This window comes from Mustela putorius, unplaced genomic scaffold, assembly GCF_011764305.1.
Source record: "Mustela putorius furo isolate JIRA1106 unplaced genomic scaffold, ASM1176430v1.1 tig00003863_pilon_pilon_pilon, whole genome shotgun sequence".
NCBI lineage: Eukaryota > Metazoa > Chordata > Mammalia > Carnivora > Mustelidae > Mustela > Mustela putorius.
In genome coordinates, this window is record NW_025422015.1 from 5,724,088 (window position 1) to 5,746,380 (window position 22,293).

The following is a 22,293-nucleotide window of genomic DNA, read 5'->3' on the forward strand; positions in this document are numbered from 1 at the left end:
AAAAAGTAAAGATTCTGTTTTTTGTTTGTTTCCCTTGTTTGTTTTATTTTTTAAATTCCACACGTAAGTGAAATCATATGGAATTTATCTTTCTCTGACTGACTTATTTTACTTAGCATTATACTCTCTAGATCCACCTATTGTTGCAAATGGCAAGATTTCATTCTTTTTATGACTGAATAATATTCCAGTGTGTGTGTGTGTGTGTGTGTGTTGTATAGCACACCTTTTTAAAAAGTAGACTCCAGGCCCAGTGTGGGGCTTGAACTCATGACCTTGAGATCAAGAATTGGATGTTCTGTTGACTGAGCTAGCCAGGTGCCCCTATATACCACACCTTCTTTATCCATTCTTCTATTGATGGCCACTTAGGCTGCTTCCATAGTTTGGCTATTGCAAATAATGCTGTAATAGACATAGGGGTGCATATATCCTTTTAAGTTAATATTTTTATATTTTTGTGATAAATACCCAGTAGTGTGATTAACAGATCATAGGGTAGTTCTGTTTTTAACTCTTTGAGGAAATTCCATACTGTTTTTCACAGTAGCCACACAGTTTACATTCCTACCAATAGTGCATGAAGTTTCCTTTTTCTCCACATCTTTGCCAACACTTGTTGTTTCTTGTACTGCTGATTTTTAGCCATTCTGACATGTATGAGGTGACATCTCACTGTAATTTTGATTTGTATTTTCCTGATGATGAGTGATATTGGGCATCTTTTTATATGTCTATTGGCTATCTGGATTTCTTCTTTGGAGAAATGTCTATTCATGTCTTCTGCCTGTTTTGATTGGATTATTTGGGTTTTGAGTGTTGAGATCTATCAGTTCTTTGTATATCTTGGATACTGACCTTTTATGGGATATATCATTTGCAAATATCTTCTCCCATTCAGTAGGTTGCAATTTAGTTTTGTTGATTGTTTCCTTCACTGTACAGAAGCTTTTCATTATGATATAGTCCTAATCGTTTATTTTTGCTTTTGTTTCCTTTACCCCTGGAAACATACCTAGAAATATGTTATTATGGCCAACATCAGAGAAATTATTGTCTGTGCTCTCTTCTAGGATTTTTATGGTCTCAGGTCTCACATTTATATCTTTAATCCATTTTGAGTTTATTTTTGTCTATGGTATAGGAAAGTGGTCCAGTCTCATTTACTTGCATATACCTGTCCAGTTTTCCGAATCCCATTTGTTGAAGAAACTACCTTTATCCTATTGCATATTCTTGTCTTCTTTGTCATAGAGTAATTGACCATGTAAGTGTGGGTTTATTTCTCAGTTCTCTACTCTTCCTTTGACCTTTGTGTCTGTTTTTGTGTCAGTATTATATTGTTTTGATTATGACAGCTTTGTAGTATATCTTGAAATTTGGGATTGCGATATCTCCAGGTTTGTTCTTCTTTTTCAAGATGGCTTTGGCTATTCTGGGTTTTGTTTGTTTGTTTGTTTTTTGTTTTTTTGTGGTTCTGTACAAATTTTAGAATTATTTGTTCTAGTTTTGTGAAAAATGCTGTTGGTATTTTGATAATGATTGCATTAAATCTGTAGATTTCTTTGGGTAGTATAGACATTTTAATAGCATTTGTTCTAACAGTCCATGAGCATGAAATATCTCTTCATTTGTTGATTTAGAATTTGTACATTTTTAACAGGGTAAATGAATGACCTTTCCACCACACAATCCTGACCATGTCCCAGTCCTGCTGCTTAAAAATTCCAAGGCTACTAGCTGTTCCATGAGAAAATGCAAGCTCACTACCTGGTTTACAAGGCTTTTCATAAGTTGTCCATTATTTATAACCCAGCCTCATGTTTTCCAGCCCATGCATCTACATCTGTTTGGCTTTTGCTTACAGTTTTCCCTTGGCCAAGAACACTCTCACCCTAATTCCCATCTTTCTCTGGCTCAAGTACTCAGTGTGAGATTTTTGGGTCACTTCCTCTGTGAAGATTTTCCTTAGCCTTGTATTCAAGTCAAGTATATTTTTAGATGGAGTTCTTAGCCCCCTGTATCTCCTCCATCCTAAGACTTCAATTATTTGTTCATATCCTTCCAGGCTTTAATCTCTGTGGATGAGCTTATATCTCCAATACTGAACACAATGCATTGCCCACAGTGAATGTGCACAAATATTTATTGAATGAATGGTTGGATTTAACTCTTTTTTTTTTTAACTGCTCCATCTGTTGTGACTCCACCTGTTCTGCTTCTTATTCTGCCTTACTCCCACTTCCCCCTCACCCCACCATTTCCCGGCTTTCCCAGCAAAGCCCAGATACCCTCTATTGACTTTATAAGATGAATCACACACTCACCTGTTGGCCCTGTGCTTTGCAGAATAGCTCTTTGCTGCCCCCATATGTTTTTAATCAGTTCCTTATGCCGCCGGTTGAGACAACCCCTTGCTCCATCTGGTGCAGTTACAGTTTTGCAGAACATCGTTGTTCTTGGCTTCCATATGTCTCTCTTGGCACAAAGAGGAACTTGTAGGATGGAATAGAAGAATGTGACCCTTCCGTGTTGGTTTTTATACCCTAATCTCATATTTATTCTCTTCATCATCAGGACTAAATAAATTGAACAATTTATAGACCCCTTTCTCTCTTCTCTAGAATCCTCTTCAAAGAATTCTTCCCTCTGAGTCCTTTTACATATATTTAAATACAGTGGTCTACTTAAGCATCGCTGCAGCATTCTAAGAATTTAACTCCTTGCTTCTGATGAAACTTCTATGTGAAAACAGTAATGTTTAAGGACAGGAACCTTCTTACATTTTGTATTTCATTCTTTTATATAAAAATTAAGAAGTTTCAGGGCTCCTGAGTGGCGCAGTGAGTTACGACTCTTAGTTTTGGCTCAGGTCGTGATCTTAGAGTCCTGAGATGGAACTAGCGGGGGGCTGTGTGCTCAGCATGGAGTCTGCTCAAGCTTCTCCCTCCTTCTCTCTCTGTCCCTCCCCCTGCACACACACTCCATCCAATAAATTAATCTTTAAAAAAAATTAAGAAGTTTCTTAAAATGGAAGTGTAAAGTGGTTTTATTCCCAAAATGTAGGACCTTTTTTTACATAGATTGGATCATATATTTAGTTAAAAAATTTATTATGATTATAGTCATTTCATTAACCCATTGATTAAAAAGGCACCACAATAATAATGATTGATTTACTATATTAAACTACTTCAAATACTAGTGATTTATAGTCAACATTTGTATTCCATCCAGGATTATTATTATAGCAATGAAAAAGCTTTTAGTAAGTTCATGAGGAATAGTGCAGTTCTAAATATATAATGCCCAGAGTTATACCACCATACCCTCTTTCTCTTTGGGAATTAGTGTCTCGAGTAATTAAACTAAGAATGACATGTGTGGTATAGGTAGCATATCATAGTTAATACAACTCTAGCGCAAGCACATTTTTAGGGAGAGAAGAAGAATGTATTTTGTATCAGTTGGAACAAAAGAAACTGTTTTCTTAATTCTCTATTAAGAAGATTTGGTCAAGAAGATAGATACCAACAATATTTACATTTAATTAAAACCACATAGCTTAAACTTTTGAACTGAAATACTTACCGATTTACATTTCTAAAATCTCCTTATTTATATTATTTGCCTGAAAACGAATAACCAATGACAGACCTTACGCTCCTTCAGTACAGGGCCACCATCTACAGAATGGAGTTATGGCTTGCCCAAGGGTGTCTGGGAAAGAGGATAGACAGGGGTTGAAACACAGCCTTTTCTTTCCTTGCTACGTAAGCAGCATTCTGACTCAGACTGTATCTCCTAGAGGAAGTAAGCACCTTTTTCTAAGCTGCACAAAGATACTGTACAAGATAGCCTGGTACTGTGTCTATGCTTATGTTTTTTCACTCTCCATGGAAGCACATTGCCTTTCCATTAAATTATTTTCTGACTTTAACTTTCTTGCTAATTCTGAACTACTATTTCTTCAAAATTAATATTTTCCAATTTTTGTCTTGAAATGAGCACATGCAAATGTGGCAGAGACAACAGGGGGAAAATCTGCAAATTCCAGTCTATTGACGTTTCCATAATAGTCTTTAGCCATCTGGAATTAGATTAATTTGGAGACTATGAAAAAGCAATAAAAGTGAGAAACTTCAAGAAAGACAAACTTTATAATGCTCCTATCTTAAGGCTAACTAATTAGCTCCCTTGTGTAGAATACCATGATAATGAGCCAGGCTTATAATTTCAAATCCATAGTTAGCATAACAAAGGGGAAAACTCTATTCTATTGCTATGGACTGCAACTCTTACCCACCAGGTTGTTCTTTGGTATAAGTTGGCATGACGTCGGGATACTTCATACCCATCACCAGTACTAGAAAAACAAGTATATGACAAGATGGGAATACATTGACCAAATGTTAGCTCCATCATAACTAGGAAGTTCGTCACTTAGTAGTGATACATCCATTATGTAATGAGATCCATAGTCAATATGATATAAAACCTATAAACAGGTGATTTTCTCAAGAGTTCAAGAAGGTGCTGAAGTTTTGCTGAGAAACCAAAAGAACAATGCTGACCCCACTTATACGATTGAGTATGGCTCATAAGATTGGTAGTCTGGCTCATACCTGGCTCATACCATTGGTAGTCTGGATGTTACAGGAGTTAAATTTCACCTTTGGTGTGATTCCTTAGATCAAAAAGCCCAGCACAGCACCATGTGAGTTCCCAACCATGTGTTTCTATATAAACTGAATCACTTGATAGGAAATAGGAACTCACTTATAAAGGCTGTTTTGTTTATTACACATAGGGTTGTAATTAGAACGGGGAAACTAGATTTGAATACTTCTTTGAGAGCATAAACAGAAAACTAGAAAACTTTAAATTGTCCTTGACCTCATGTACAATGAAACGGGGTAAGTACCCCACGTCCTCTTGATTCAAAAGTGCTCAGAATCTTTTCTACTTAGATAAAGCAATTTTTATGTAGTTAATATTAGCACAAATCCGTTTTCTGCTTGCTGCTTCCTAGCAACCTGAAGCGGAGTATCTGCTTGCCAATCTGCTTTTGATAGAAAATAAGAACAAAATACCCAGTGAATTTGCCAATAGCCCCGAAGAGATGGGGATGTGTTCAATAAGCTTTGTGTTGATTTTGTGAGTCTGGCATGTGATTTATGTTGTCAACCGTCTGACCTTGCCGCATTCTACCACAGGCCAGGGAAGATGTGATCCACATGCTGAAGACAGAGAAAACCAAGCCTGAGGTTCTGGAGGCTCACTACGGGTCTGCAGAGCCAGAGAAAGTGCTGCGAGTCCTGCACCGAGATGCCATCCTGGCCCAGGAGAAGTCTATAGGAGAAGATGTCTATGAGAAACCAATTTCAGAGGTAAAAATATGACATCAGCAAGTTCCCGTATGTAAGGGTACCTCAGAGAGATGGCTTCACATTCTCCATTTTTCATGCTTTAACATTTTCTTTCAAAGCCAAATTTTTAGGACACTTTAGTATAGAATTAAAATGTAATTATATAATTCATGAATTACAATGGATACATTGCAATGATAAGAATTTTAGAAGTATTTCCTTAAAAATACTTAAAGCCTGAAATCTATTTCTCATGTGATTACACCAATTACATGCTGCTGCAATCTGTTATTGTTCTATTTCTCTAGGAGATGATGTGTGTAAAAACTTGAAGCGGTCATCAGTTTTGGCATTGAGTTGTCAGGATCATTATCAAATCGGTTACCTGAAATTAAATTGATTATTGATATTGTATTGATGAACATTTATTTTATTATTGATGTTTATAAAGGGACTGTGTTTTTGTATATTACAGATTTTGTCACAGTTAAAATGGTCTCATGTACGTAGCTGAAATACAGTGGTTGAGGCAAAATGCTTAGGGCAACTTTTTAAGATGAAAGGAAATCTAATAGGGTTATATTTAGTCACTTTTATATAAGATTGTGTTAGGAACTATCTGCGATGTTATTAATTTCCCATGAGACTACATGTTAAAAGTATTCTCGTGTTGTAGTAGAAGTTTGAGGCTGAGTTAGGGAAACAGTTGCTAGATTACCCATACTGACTTCAGAATTTATGTAAAAAAATTCCAGAGATGTGAAATTATTATCATAAATGAAGAAAAAGAACACAGAAATTAAAAATGAAGCAATTTGTCATAATATAAAAAATAATAATATAAAAGATAATATATTATCATATGTCAAGCCTTTATAGAAGCTTATTTTGACAGATCTTAGATAAGATCTGTTTTTGACAGTATTCACAGCAGACTGATGGTCCTATAATTACCCTAATTTCTACAACAAGGAATAGCTGGAGCTCGTGTTTTAATCTTTGCCTAAAATGTTAAGAGATGACTTATGATGGGATGCAGTCAACTGGCTGGATCCACTTGCATGTCTGAGAGCCACCATTACCAACTGCCTATGGCTTTGGGCGGGTCACTTCAGCTCCCTAACCTTAGTTCCTTCCTTCTCTGTCAGATGGAAGTAACAACGGCATGTATCTCCTAGAGCTGTTGTGAAGATTAAATAAAGCAATGCCCGAAAAGCTCTTAACACAGTGTCTGGTACATCCCAGGTACTCACCAAATACTAGCCATGAGCATTTGATATTGTGATATTCACTCACACCTTTAATTATTTCCAAATTTGGAGGGGCTTGAGGAGTGACAGACATAATGAGGTCAAAATATTCTTACAATATTAAATATTCTTACAATAACCCCCTGGGTCGGAGAACTCAGTTTGGATAAATGATATCATTTAGGTTTCCGAATTCTTTGCTCCCGAGTTAGAGCTTGGGATGACACCTCAAAGGAGAGGTGGGTCTGAAAACACACACATTTGCTCAAAAGCACTGCCTTTAACCCAGTGAGCTCTATGGAAAGTACACAAAGAAAGGAGTTTCTGACCTACCTTCAGAAAGCAGGCCTAACCCAAGTGTTCCTATCTCATGGACAAAGGGGCAGAACAGAAGAAACCCACACTGTGGGTGGTCCTTTTAGAACTGGCTTAGCTAAACATGACTTTTGGTTTCTTTCTCCCCTCAACTCCCAATCTGAAGAGTATTCCTCAGTTGGGGAGGAGAGAGAGTGTGGAGGTAGAGAAAAGGACAGAAGCTACTTTTCCCAAACTGACAAAATAGTAAGGTCTTGCTTTGTGGGAAAAATAGAATGCTAGAAGGAGAAAAGATTTATCTTCTACCATCTACAAATTTGGGGTCTCCTAACCTTTTGGACATAACAATCAAGTTGTCATTATCCAGGAGCAGGAGTCTTTCTTCCAACTTCATGAGGAACGATCCCAATACAATCACTGTTGGGTTTGCCTCTTGGGACCATGAGTGAATAGTCTAGCTCTTATCTTTAGAAGCCATGCTGCATCTCAAGCCCAAAAGCCACTGCTCATTTTAATTTCCATACCAAATTAGGCCCAGCCAGGTTATCCAATAGAACTCATCAGAGGTTCAGCAATGAACCCTATGTGGTGGACACCCTCTGCCTTGCCAAATATCTGGGGAGAAATTAAGCAGCAAATATTAAATCTCCCTGAGCTTCTTTGTGAATTAAAGTCCAGGATATGAAAGTTCATAATTCTTAAGCAAAATTCTGAAGAAATCAAGATTTCAGTATCTTTCCTTCCCAAATTCTTCTGCTTAGCCTTAGCCAAAGGGATCTTATTCTTAAGCATTTTCTTTTCTTTCTTTTTTTAAAAAGATTTTATTTATTTGACAGACAGAGATTACAAGTAGGCAGAGAGGCAGGCAGAGAGAGGAGGAAGCAGGCTTCTGCTGAGCAGAGAGCCCGGTGCAGGGCTAGATCCTAGGACCCTGGGATCATGACCTGAGCTGAAGGCAAAGGCTTTAACCCACTAAACCACCCAGACACCCCAATCTTAAGCATTTTCAAAGTTTAACTAATATATCTTAAGTTCCCCCATTCCCCTTTTATAGAAGGCCTAAGGAATTATTAGAATACAATCATCATAATATCAACCTCACATTCATAAATATTAAAAATACAAGAAAATCCTCAGTTCCACAGTCAGTTTACCTCAAGCAAAATGACTCAACATAATGCAGGCCCATGTTACTCTTAGGGAGACCAAAGGAGAGACTTGGGCAATCTCTAAGGGAAGGAAGGCAGGTAGAGAAAATCCTTTAATTATCACAGGATTTCTATCAGTCTGGGGAAGTTACCTTCTGTGTTCTACTTTATATGGTCTCCCTCAGTGACAGAAGTAAAATCAAGGAGTTATAAGCCTGCCAAGAGGACCCTTTGTTTAAGACAATTCTTACCTACATTCATATCCTTGAGTTGAATAATCCTCTCTGACAGATGAGTCTTTTCTCATCTCACTCTATCCATGTTTGAGCTGTTTATGTTACTGTCCTGACTGAATCCCCCGATGTTTGTCTCATTTTTCCTTCAAACTCTGCATCTCCAAGTTTCTCAAATGTGTTCTCTCAGGGCCCATCTATTTTAGCTGAAACCCTGAAACTCACCAAATAATGCTTCAAATGTTCTACCTTGATCTTCTCAGAATTTAATTCTTAAATCTGTCTATATTTTATATATCCACCTTGGGTAACGGTTGCAGTCTTCAAGATAATGGCTCCCAACTGATCTCATGAAGAACTATCTGCAGTTTTATAGCACATTCCCCAAACACTTTCTGGATCCCAACCCTTTTTGTGGGGGGATTCACATGGCTCTGTTCTCTGTGCTTGCTATCTCTACCTCCTCTGGTCACTCATTTTGATTCACTAATGACTAATATATGTCCCTTCTTTATAGCCTTATCTTTAAGAGCACTTAGATCCATTTCTCTTTTGCAGAAGTCCAGTTTGTTCTTTAAGACTTTACGTTTTGGGGCGTGTGGGTGGCTCAGTGAGTTAAAGCCTCTGCCTTCAGCTTGGGTCATGATCTCAGGGTCCTGGGATTGAGCCCCGCATCGGGCTCTCTGCTCGGCAGGGAGCCTGCTTACCCCTTTCCCTCTGCCTGCCTCTCTGCTCACGTGTGATCTCTCTCTCTGTGTCAAATAAATAAATAAAATCTTAAAAAAAAAAAAGACTTTATGTTTCCTCTTTAGTGATCTTAGATTAAATTTGATTTCAGTAGATCTCTCTCTCCCTAAATCTCTTAATATTTCTCCAGTTAGCCTTTTGCTGATACAGAGCTAAAATCACTTCCTAAATCATGATTCTTTTGTCTAAAACGTGCTGACATTTCTCTCCATCTCAAGTCCTTAAGCCTCTTCTCTATCAGCTTGCTTTTGTAGAACAAGACTTGCAGGTATATTCTCCTTTTGGCTTTCAGTGTTACAATGATCTCATTTAATTTTCCTTCCACCTCTTGTCCAAGTGGGAGCTGTAGTTTCTAAAGTAATGGGTTCCCATTTCACTTTCAGTATTCATTAATAAAGGCAACTGTTCCTCAATGATGGAGCCACAGTGTGGATCACGAAAACCAAAAGTCATGGACACAGTGTACATGATTAATGAATTGACAGAGCCTATTGTTATGGGAGGTAGTCTTCAGAGCCTTTAGACAAGTCACAAAGATCCAAGAGAAAGAAGTTAGCCTACCTAAGTTCTCTCCTAGGAGTTCTATGTAGTTCCAAACAAAATAACAAGGAACAGCTGATTGCTTGCTACCTATGTTGGATCTTACATCTAGAATTTAAAATTAAAAGCTAGATCCTCACGCATGAATGCTTTATTGCTAAAGAGGAATTTGCTACCTCTGCAGTTTAAAGTCTGGGCCTGCAGTTCTATGTGAAAAACAGTGTGCACACCATTCTTTCAGTGCATTAAGAGACGAAAAGACTGTCTTCCTGATTCTGTAATCAGTGCTAGGATCAAGCAGTGCTAGTGTAGCTAAGGGGAGCATGGCCCACTGAGACCCCAGCAACTGCTCCAGTAGGTTGGCCCTAGGACTGTAGCTGCTGAGAACAACAAACCTCAAAGGCCCACATGGACAGGACATACTAAAGCTACAGTCTACCTTTGACCTGGGCTGCCTCAGAACACTTCATATCAACACAAGCTGGTTTTTCTCCAAATGCCCTCACAATGTCTTTTTTTCTGAGCACCTTAGCCATTCAGTTAATAATGCCTCCATCTTCCCTTCCAGAGTTCCTCAAAGGGATTGAGGGTAACTGCAGGAGTTGGATAGATGAGTTAAAGCATTTAGTTTTATTATTGGTCTGAATAGATAAATGACTACTATTGGGCTTTCTATTGCTTTCCCTCCAAGACTTTGGAGAAACCGCTTGAAGGAGAATTTGGGCCTTCAGAGCACAGTGTACCATTTTATGGCAGTCAAAGAAAAAAATATAAGAAATGAAAAGGCTGAGCTGCTTATGCCTAGTTCCCTACTCCAAATATAACTTTCTTTTTTCTTTTCCCTTTCCCTTATGTTCATCTGTTTTGTTTCTTAAATTCCACATAGGAGTGAAATCATGTGGTATTGGTCTTTCTGACTGATTTGTTTCATTTCACATTAGATGAAATGACTCCATGTGACTCTAGCTTCAGCCATATTGCTGCAAATGGCAAAATTTCATTCTTTTTGATCACTGAGTAATATTCCACTGTGTATATATCTTCTTTATCTATTTGTCAGTTGATGGACACTTGGGATTTTTCCATCATTTGGCTATTACTGATAATGCTTCCATAAACATAGGAGTGCATGTGCCCCCTTTGAATCAGTATTCTTTGTGTCCTTTGGGTAAATACATAGTAGAGCAATTGCTGGGTTACAACTTTCAAATAAGTCACCCCTCCTTCCCAGAGGGGTGAGGGTATGAATAAATAGGCAGAAGCTGCTTTCCAAATACTTTCAAAAGTGGGTCCTACTTTATGATAAAACAGAAAGGATTGAAAAAGGGAAAGAGTTGCTCTTTCTACATTGATGATGATGATGATATATTTTAGAAATGCTTGACAAATTCTATAATATATGATGAAAATTACATAGTAGAAAGACAGAAGAGTTCCTGGGGAGAATAGTTTGTAATAGAGCGATATTCCAATGAAGGAAACCTCTTATATAAGCTGTCCTTTTAAGACTACAGAAATTTATCAGAACACATAAAAGTACAATTGGCCAATCCCTAATGGTATCAAATATTATTTGCCACCAGTCAACCTGGGCTTCTCTGTCTAGTCACAGGCTCTTACACAAAGGGACAGAGATCTGGTCAGAAACACTGAGGATTATGTGGGCTGTATCTCTTTTATTTGGAGGCCCAGAAATGATCCCCACATACACCTCCTACAGACCTCACACAACTGTAGAGGGAACCTCAGACCTCCATGTGACTGAGGGACAAACATGGAGAACCCAGGGAAAAAACTCTGATGCTGATACAGTGTGGAATTACCCCCATTAAGTTTTAGCAAGTAGGCTGTGGATTGAGAATGGATTTTAAATATGTTTCAACTAAAGCCATGGTTCTGTGTTAGGGGTGGGGGGTGGTGAAAGTGTTTTGCCCTCCAAAGGACGTTTGGCAACATCTAAGGGTAGGTTTATCACAGTTGGAAGTCGTACTACTGGCACCTGGGGAGGGGGCCAGAGGCCAAGGAGGCTGCCACACCTCCTCCCGTGCACAATACAGCCACCCAAAATTAAGAATGATTTGGCCTAAAATGTCAATAGTTCTGAAGTTGAGAAACCCTGAACTATAATTTGAAGAGGAGAGTAGGATAGGGAACCATCAATATTGCGAGAGTTGGTCCTGAACAAACATTTACTGAACACTTACTTTGCTCCAGGCTCTGTGCTTGGCACTAGAAACTAAAAACACAATCAAGGCATTTTTTTTTTTTAGTCTGTGTAGTGTCTGACAATTTTTTTTTTTAAAGATTTTATTTATTTGTTTGTCAGGCAGAGATCACAAGTAGGCAGAGAGGCAGGCAGAGAGAGAAGTAAGCAGGCTCCCTGCTGAGCAGAGAGCCCAGTGAAGGGCTCGATCCCAGGACCCTGAGATCATGACCTGAGCCAAAGGCAAGGCTTTAACTAAACCACTGAGCCACTCAGGTGCCCCTCAAGGCATTCTTTAAAGATCTTCTAGCCTGGTCAGAGAAATAGGTACAAAAATCCTATAATAGGGGTGGCTCAGTCGGTTAAGAATCCTACTCTTGATTTCAGCTCAGTTCATGATCTCAGGGTTGTGGGACCCAGCCCTGTGACAGTTTTCAGACTCAGCAGCAGGTCTGCATGAGATTTTCTCCTTCTCCCTCTGCCTCTCCCCTCCACCCATGTGTGCTCTCTCGCTCTCCCTTTCTCAAATAAAAAAATACATTCTTTTTTTTAAAGAAGTCCTGTAATAATATTTGACAGCATCTCTTTTAGTCTGAGATACGTGCCCCCTATAAGTCTTGAAATCCTCCTTATATTTAGCATCTCTTGAAGAGAGAGGACTGTAGAGACTTCCTATACTTTTCCTAGAAGTGCATGTAACTGCAAGTCTTAAAAAAAGATTGTGATGTTGATACTGACTTCCCAGGGGAGAAGTTTGGTACAGGTACATGCTGAGCTGTTAATTTTCCTGAGATGAGGAGGGCTGTCATCCTCTTTCTAAGTATAGGTTTTGTGCCATGTCACAGAAACAGTGAAAGAGCTTGTTCTCTCAAAAGCTTAGGAACCAGTACACCTGCTCACAGCAAAAGAGCTAGAAGGTCAGACGTTACTACAGTCTTATTATGGCAGGTGTAGAAAGCCAGCTGGCCTAGACAACATGAGGGAATGGGGAACATGGCAGAGAACACTAGACCCGATGTTCTCTCCTTCCAATCATAAATCAGTAGACCAATATAATATTTTGAGTCCTACGCACATCAGATGAACTACTAACTCTCTCCCCTGTTCATTTACCCAGCTGGACAGACTTGAGGAAAAACAGAAGGAAACGTACCGGCGCATGCTAGAGCAGCTGCTGCTGGCCGAGAAGTGTCACCGACGCACGGTGTATGAGCTAGAGAGTGAGAAGCACAAACACACCGACTACATGAACAAGAGTGACGACTTCACCAACCTGCTGGAGCAGGAGCGGGAGAGGTAATGTGCACACAAGCCATGCACCGCACAGAGATCCCTGCCATCCTTTCGTCTCTGGCCCTCTGGTCAGGGAGCCTGCTTCCGCCCAGGGACACCACAGATGGGAGCCCAGGTTCAGACTCCCATTTCTGACCTGCATGGCTTGTAGAAAGTGAGACAGATGTTTACCTGCTATTGTCCATCTGAATAGGTTGGGGGGTACACAGGGTGGGACCCCAGATTTCCTGTAGAAAGTTGAGAACCATAAAGCCATACAGCTGGAAACAAACCCAGGGAGCTTATATAAAATCAATGAAGCACCTACATTCCAAAAGCCTCTCTACTAATTTTCTTCAGTGGAAAATAATCTACTTTTACTTCCTGAATAAGTGGTTGACAAATCAGTAATCTTAACCATTTAAAATGAATCCTATTCATTCTTTTTTAAAAAAATTTTTTATTTTTTTATTAACATATAGTGTATTATTAGCCCCAGGGGTACAGGTCTGTGAATCGCCAGGTTTACACACTTCACAGCACTCACCATAGCATATACCCTCCCCAATATTCATAACCCAACCACCCTCTCCCTAACCCCCTCCCCCCAGCAGCCCTCAGTTTGTTTTGTGAGATTCAGAGTCTCTTATGGTTTGTCTCCCTCCTGATTCCATCTTGTTTCATTTATTCCTTTCCTACCCCCCAAACACCCCATGTTGCCTCTCAACTTTCTTATATCAGGGAGATCATATGATAGTTGTCTTTCTCTGATTGACTTATTTCATTAAGCATAATACCCTCTAGTGCCATCTGTGTCATCACAAATGGCAAGATTTCATTTCTTTTGATGGCTGCATAGTATTCCTTTGTGTGTGTGTGTGTGTGTGTGTGTGTGTGTGTATACATATATATATATACCACTTCTTCTTTATCCATTCATCTGTTGATGGACATCTAGGTTCTTTCCATAGTTTGGCTATTGTGGACATTGCTGTTATAAACATTTGGGTGCACGTGTCCCTTTAGATCACTACATTTGTATCTTTAGGGTAAATACTCAGTAGTGCAATTGCTTGGTCATAGGGTAGCTCTATTTTCAACTTTTTGAGGAACCTCCATGCTGTTTTCCAGAGTAGTTGCACCAGTTTGCATTCCCACCAACTGTGTAGGAGGGTTCCCCTTTCTCCGCATCCTCGCCAGCATCTGTCATTTCCTGACTGGTTAATTTTAGCCATTCTGACTGGTGTGATGTGGTATCTCTAAAATAAATCCTATTCATTCTTAATACCACAACAGAAACTCTTAATACTTGGTTGTATATAAATTACTAAATGACTAGATCTACCTGCTTTCTAAGGGTTACATAACTCTTAAAACTCAGTGTAAAAAAACAGTAACAAAACAACCTCAAATAAAACCTCTGAATGTTGAGCACTGATATCTGTCCTAACAGGTAATTCTCTCAGACCTGGCACCACCATGTTTGAACTCCAACTTGAAAAACTTTGTAACTAACTCTCCTATAATCTCCAGTTTTGTTTAGCATCTTTTCAGCTTATTCTCTCCCTTTTCTTTCCTCTGCTGAATTGTTATGTCTGTGAATTCCACAATCTTTGAAACTGGTGACATCCGATCCTCATGCTTTGAGTTACCAAGCATGTCTGCTTCTGTGTTTAGGACTTGCAAATTAAGAGCCGCTTGGGAACAGCTTTAGTAATCCCAGCTTTATTATATATTTAGTTACAAGAAAGAGTTACGGTATTCCGAGGTTAATTTGCTTATAAGAAAAAGGTGTCATAGTAAAAGTAAATAAAAGCATGAAACAGCACAGGTTTTTGTTAAAGGTTTAAAAAATTATTAGTAATTTTTACTTATTGTTGGACTTGGCACATCCCTTGGAGAAGGAGAAGGGGAAAGGAAAATAAAGTTCTCTTTGCTTGTTGGAGTGTAATGTACGATACTCGCCATTTCTTTAGGCCTGTCTTCTGCTCCTATAAGCTAAGGTTTATCAGCTCTGTGTTTGAACAACGGTCTAATTTGACATTTGGGGGGTAAACCAAGCACTGAGAATAAGCTCCACTCCCTCAGTCTCTGTGAACCTTCCAACTTCAAGCACAGATCTTGCAAACAAGGTTTTAGTGACAGTGTAAATTATGAATGTCTACAACAGTCCTCTGGTTAGGAGTTCTGTGTTGGAATGTGGTCAAGTAAAAGAGCAGCTACTTATTTGATAGTGAATTCCTGAAAGATCTGAAATCAAATAATTTTAAAGAACACCTGTGTGAATCAACTGTTTTTTCAGTCATGCTGTGTATGATTTGGTTCAGAACCAGACACACCTGTCTCTTCTATAGTTTCCCACGTAAGCTAAATGCCTGAGGTGGCACCAGTTCACTTACAATTGTTGGTTTAATTATTTTTATTTATGTTTAAATTTTATTTAAATTCAACTAATTAACATATAGTGGATTATTCGTTTCTGAGCTAAAGTTCAGTGATTCATCAATTGAATGATGTGTGTGGCTAGAAGACTGTACTTATCCAGGCTGTTTCTTTTCCTTTCTTTTTTTGTCTTCCTAATTTTTGTGTTCCATGAGAGTAATTGAAATAATAACACATGATGGAGAGCTTTATAGTTCACAAAGTACTTTTATATTCTACAATAAGCCCATCCCAGATGTGTTTATTTACTTCTTGTTGATCAACTCTAGATGAACAATTCCAATCCTCTGTACCCTTTTGGAGTTGTTTGATTTTACTAAAACAACTCCAGCAATCATTTCTCCTGAGCAAAGTGCTGTGTAGGTTTTTAAAATCAAAGTAAAATTTAAAAGAGAATTATCTAAAGATGCTTTTGATATTTTGATCAGCAGCACTACTGGGATACATCAACAAACTGTCCTGTTTTAGATAAGAATTCTCTAAGAGAACGTTGATGCTTGCTCACATATCAAACCACCTTAAGGTTTTGAAATAGTATTTTTGACTTAACAGGTTATACTTGAGGGCTTTATACTTTTTTACTGTCGGTGTTTCCCCCAGATCAATCCTCTGACTGACCCCCAGTGCACACGATATGGTGGGCACGCCCAGCCTGACACCCTTCTGCTAAATTAAATGCCCCTACTAGGACCCTGACAACTCAAGATGGCATCCCTGAATTTCTCTACAATCTGAGGAGTCCACCGTGACTTGCTTGCTGAGTTCCTAGGGGGCAGTGAAGCCTATAGGATTTTCTCAAAGGTCAGGCCCGGGATTCCCGCTGCCCTTTGGAAACTGCCCTGCTAAATCTGCTTTGGGTTAAATCCTCTTTTTGAAGTAAGCAGTCATAATTAGATCTACTTATGGGGGCTGGCAGTGTGCTGACCCCGAGGCTTTCTTTCCCGTGGCCAAGTCACCAGGGAGCCCCTCTGCACAAGGTCCCTCTGGCCTCAACCAGGGCTGCAGGAGCTCCCAGTGGCTGCAGCACCTGCCCGGGATGCGGGGCCGCGCCTAACTGGGAGCCAGCATTTCTGAGCACAAGTGGGAGTCCTCCTGTAGACTGTTTCAAGTCCTTTGTTTCCTTCTTTGTTTTTCCCTCCCTTCCCCTTCTCCAGAAAAAGTCCCTTTTCCGGGGGAGAGGGGGAAGCCAAGAACTTCACTTGGGAAACATTTCCCTTTGTTTCTACTGTGAGCCTGAGTAAAGGAAGTAAGAAAGTGAGACTTGAGATAAGCCGAGTGGTTTGCTTCCTATAATCTTATCCAACTTCTCCCACTGACCGCTCAACTCTGCAGGCGGTCTCCGCCCTAGACAGCTTTTCATTTGGGAGTAGTGGGGTGATGGGAGGGGTGCTGAGCTAGGGAACTTTCCCCGTGGGGTAGCATCTCGGCTTCATCCTCAGTAATTATCCTGCTAGAGTTTTTCTTTTCCTGTGGAAAAATGGTTAAAGATAACAAAAGGGACCCAGGAATGCTGGATCCTTAGCAGGTGTTGATAAGCAACCCAAATTCAGATATTTGGTGAGACCGGGAATCTGACGCTTAGAGCCCTGCCAAGGACTTATGAGATCAGCCCCTTTAAGTCCTTCATTCTGTGGGTGGAGAAATTGAGGCCCAGAAAAATTATCTAGCTCAACTCAGATCGCGGTGCACAGTGGTCTAGCACTTTTGTGCAAATGAGTCCCTTGCGCAAAATGGCTTGGGTTTTTTTTTTTCCCCCTCTCTCTGTGTGTGGGCTCCCTACCTCCATGCTCTTACGGCCAAACTATGACATAAACTCTTAAAAGGCAGAAAGATGGTTATTGGGAGGATATAAACAGAGATATTCAGGCCAGTGGTGTCCTGTCAAGATAGGAGAAGCTTTGAGATAGCATCTGTTGGAAGCAGCAGCCCCGGGCCTTGTTTGGAGCTGTGTTTGAATAGCATATACAATGCTCTGCTTTGGTTGGATTCTGTTTGGGGTAGTCATGATGGGGGGGCTGATGATGGTTATGAGGGGGCTAAATAAAGCCCACCTTTAAGCTGTGTCCTTGATATTGCCACTGACCTAGACCCTGCAAGTACAAAAATAATAGAAGCAGCAATTATTTTTAACATTCAGGAGTTTTCAATTCATCTTATATAAAAATTCCACAAATTAAGAACCTAAAATGGGCAATACATTGTTCTGGGCTTCCTTTATTCTAAGCCAGCAGATAGTGATCATCATTTATTGCCATCATTTACTGCATATTTATTTCTACAAAGAGTTATATTCCCAAATTAAAAAGAGGAAAACAGCATGAAGAAAATGCATTGCTTAACTCGTACTGTTAATAATCAAGATGAAAATATACTTCATTGCATTAGTTAGGATTGGGTAAAGAAAGCTCCCTTTCTAAATGCTGTATTGTTTGGTCCGTATTTTAAGTCACGTTGACCTTTAATGGCTTAATTCTGAACGCATGAGATCACCTTCAGCGTTTATATTCATTCTCTGTCTGAACTGCAAGACTTGGGATTTTTATCTTAAACTTCAAGAATGTCAAAATAGAGAGAATACAGTTACATCAAAAGTGGTCTGAAACTTAAAGAAATATTTGAGGTGTGTGTGCGTGCGCGCACGCACGCTAATGTAGTGATGTGGGGGAGTTCTGTCTAAATCTATAACTGTAGATATAGATTTTAAAGCTTTTGGCTTCTATAGGCTCAGCCGCGACTACATAAATAATTACATCATCATATAATATTGCAGTAAGACTTCCAAGCATAAGTTCTTTTTTTTTTTAAGTACAAATCAGCATCTCAAGAGAAATCTCTTAACTTACCAAGCAGAGAATGGAGGATCAGGGACTTGAATGGAAGGGAAGCTTTCCAGCCCTATTTTGGTCAACATGAAGGGGAATGGGCTTTGCCCAGTGGCTTGTGGGACAGGCTGCACTATTTCACTCGCCTATGCTGGGAAATGACCAGTCAGAGCAAGTTCTCAAAAAGTTTCTCTAGTCGCCTAGAATCCTGGAAAATAATCCTAGCCCACTTTGGAGAAAAGAAATTCACACTTGGTTCCCTGGCATCATACCTGTTGAGTCTTTTCTTAGATTTAGATGCCTTATCTTTAAAATATGACAATAAAATGGGCTTTTCTCACTGGTAGTTTGGAGAGTCATAATAAGGCACTTTGTAGGAAAAGATTGCAATGATGTGTAAAAAGATCAAGTCTTATCAAGCAGAAAGTAATCAATAGATGGAACATATTAGCAAAAAACAACTGAGCCAGATTCTCTGTGCTTAACACCCTGCTAGATGCTATTAGATAGCAGAGTTAGCTTTTATTGATGCATAATTATTATCCCTATTTGGCATGTAGAGAAACAGACAGGGTAAGTTCCTTCTACCAAGATTACTAACAATTGTTAATTGGAAGAATCAATGTTTGAACCGAGTTTACAGTCAAATATAATAATCTTCTCTACTTCCAAGTTCTTACCTTTTGATTAAAGTGAATGCTTCATTTCCCCAATGCATGGAGGAGGGAAAAATGACTTGGAAAGTTGGCCAGTCACTTTGTGGACTGTACATCCATTCTGTTGGCAGATTCAGAATTTGAGTAACAGACCTTAACTTGGTTATGAGTTATGTCGCTTACTATCAGTATCCTACTGGCCAAGAAAACTGCTGGGAATGAACAGTTTTTAAGAAAGGAGAGGAATTAGAATTCTGAGACTCAATCAGAAAAGGAATAGGTTTTACAGTTGATTTTCTGAAAGAATGCCAGGATCCAATTCCTCCTTCCAATTCTTCTTACTCTTGCAATATGCAAATCCCACTTCCTATGGGCAAATGTGCTTGAAATGAAAGGAGCTGAGGTGCTGTTGTGTTATTCATAGCTCACAGCAGGATATTTGCATTGGAGGGTGGGATAAGTCAGCATAGTGTAAAGGAAGTCATGTTACATCTTAAAGGGTCCAGGCAAGTGGCAACTCAAAAAGATAGTTTCCTAGGGTTGGAAGTTTGGAGTTAGGAGAAGAGTTGATCCTCTTAATAAACCCAGGATAGTATCATATCTACTTTCTTCCACCACCCATCCTGAAGTAGGCACTCCATGGGTTAAATATGACTCGGCCCATTAAAAATGCCCTTCGGGTTCATTTCACCAGATCCCACTGTACAAAAATGCTGGATCTTGGGTGGATGTGATCTTCCCAAGCTTCATAGCACCCTCATTCTGAAGATCATTGAGTTAGCCTCTGATCTAAGACTCTTCAGTCTTAGTAATATAACTTTACCAGACATGCCTAGGAAAATGGGTTTTCTGATCAACAAAATTTTCTGATTAATCAAAGGTTATGATGTAAATTAACTTACTTTTATTGTTATGGAAAATATTCTCAAATGCATTTTACTTTCCTTTAGAAATTTTTAAATATACCACAAAATCATATTTGATGAATCAGGATCTTGTAGTGCTGCTACCTGGGTTGCTCTGTACTTTACAACCTCAGAGCCTATTAGATTATATTTAAATCTGAATTTTAATTACTGTTGCATTTTACTATAGGTAAGGATGGTGAAGATATTTTCTAGATCTAAGGGCTTAACCTGGCAAGCTGAGAGTTTTAGTTGAATATATAGATGTATAGATACATAGATATAGATAGATAGATAGATAGATAGATAGATTTTATTTTTAAGTAATCTCTAACCCAATCCAATGTGGGGCTCGAACTTGCAACCCCTGAGATCAAGAGTCACAAGCTCCACCTACTAAAGCAGCCAGGCATCCCAAGAAGGATTCTAATATTATAGAAAGGCGTGGTCACTAGAAAACTGGCCACTAGAAAGGAAAAGCATTCAAAGGGAGGGCTTGAGAAACAATACACAAGAAACACACTTTACTGTTTCAAGTTTTTTAACACCTAAGACTTCCTTGGCCCTTTGGGCGTCTGGGTGGCTCAGTGGGTTAATGCCTCCATCTTCAGTTCAGGTCATGATCTCAGGGTCCTGGGATAGAGACCCCAGACCTGTCAGGCTCTCTGCTCAGTGGGGAGCCTGCTTCCTCCCTCTCTCTCTCTGCCTGCCTCTCTGCCTACTTGTGATCTCTGTCTGTCAAATAAATAAATAAAATCTTAAAAAAAAAAAAAAAAGACTTTCTCAGTCCTAGTATTTGATATCCCTTATTCTGGAAAAGTCCCAGGAGAAGGAAGAAGGGAGGACAGTATTTGGAATTTAAATATGAGAGATAAAGAGTGAGAGCCCAGTAATGGGAGTTGATCAGGTTGTCAGAGTTTCTCTAGATCTGAACTGATCATTTTGCTGTTCTCTTTCAGAAAGTTTTCAGGCAATTACCAGATAGTTCCTGAAACTCTAAGTACCTGATTCACTGAAGAGGCTTCTTCTGAGAGAAATAGAGACAACTCCTTTCACATAACCATCATTCTTTTTGGTCATACGACTCTGTCAATGCTGGTCACAACCACTTAGACCAGATTCAACCGTACTGGACAGAGGTCACAAAGGTCTCAAACTCAAACACCTTCAGTGCCAGGCAGTAACTGAGAGAAGCAGATCCAGCCCCTCAGCAAACACTGCATGAGTCGGGAGGATTGCGAGGCTGGAGACACCAAGCTCTGACTACCAGGGAAAGTCACAGTTCAGTTCAGGTGATTGATTCAGTTTTAGGTTATGGATTCTGTTGCCACATTGTTGCCAATTCTGATTTTTTTAGGAAAAGACAAAATTCTGCTTTTAGTAAAATCTTTCAGTTTTTCGATGTTGGCTCAAATTTATAAAACGATGTGCAGTAAGCAAAATTCATCTCTTGGCTATTTATTCTTTAATGTGGCTAGTCAGACATGAAGGACATTAAGACCTGTAAGGTAGCCTGGTATGAAAACACTGCCAAATAGTGGGCTCTGTTTGATGAGGAAAGTGGCCTTTCCTCTGTACAGGCACATGGAAAGAGAGAGATCCCACTAACCCATTGAGACACTTTCTTGAGGCATATGAAACAGAAGGACATAAAGACAAGTGGAAGCCAGGAAAAAAACAGCAGAGACAGAGAATTTCTAAGAGTAAAGCATAGCCATATCACAGGACTGGGGTTTCAGTGGACACCTGCTTTTGAGAGGATAACAAGCATTGAGGCCCACTCATTGCTGTTTAGTTGCTAGAACTTTAGGTATATACCACAAAAGCATGCATAATATTCAACTTCTCTCTAGGCCTGACTGGCTGTGGAGACAGTTTTCTACATTAACTTACACTGGGGTAGTCTTACTAATAACTCCTATCTTCTTATATAGTCCAGATGAGCCTGTCCCTTACAACCTCAAAGACTGAGTAATTCAATTATAATATTGTTACAGCTTGGACATTTTCATTTGCCTATGCTCAGATATAAAAACTTACTACAGGATTATAATCGAGTTTTTTAACTTACTTTTTTCTGTTACCCTGTGTCCTGTTCTTATTTGAATAGCCAGTTAAGAGCAACCACTGCTCGAGGACATGCTGCCACTGCTGAAAGTGAGAAGTCAATATTTTGTGTTTGGATTTCAGAAGCAAAGATCTAGGTATAGCCTTCGAAAGATTATGTAATCCAGTTTTTAATCACCCCTCTTCTTCTCTGTTAGATCAGACGCTTAGAGAAACAAGAAGGCAAGAGCCATCTATGCTATTTTGGGGAGGAGATAGTACAAAAGAAGAGACTCTGTTCTGAGCTTTTTGGGGAGTAGAGGGTGGAGAGAGGGAAGGTGAAGA

General features: G+C 39.4%; 1 protein-coding gene across 3 annotated transcripts in view; it reads left to right on the plus strand.

Annotated features, from left to right (window-relative positions):
• The window catches only part of FILIP1 (filamin A interacting protein 1), a 267,880-nt gene that overhangs the window by 190,029 nt on the left and 55,558 nt on the right, over nucleotides 1-22,293 (plus strand). For all 3 annotated transcript variants that reach the window (XM_013056269.2, XM_045066239.1, XM_013056270.2), the window contains 2 exons: nucleotides 5,217-5,390; nucleotides 12,923-13,101. In XM_013056269.2, coding sequence (XP_012911723.1) covers nucleotides 5,217-5,390; nucleotides 12,923-13,101 — 353 coding nt within the window. The remainder of the gene's footprint in view (nucleotides 1-5,216; nucleotides 5,391-12,922; nucleotides 13,102-22,293) is intronic.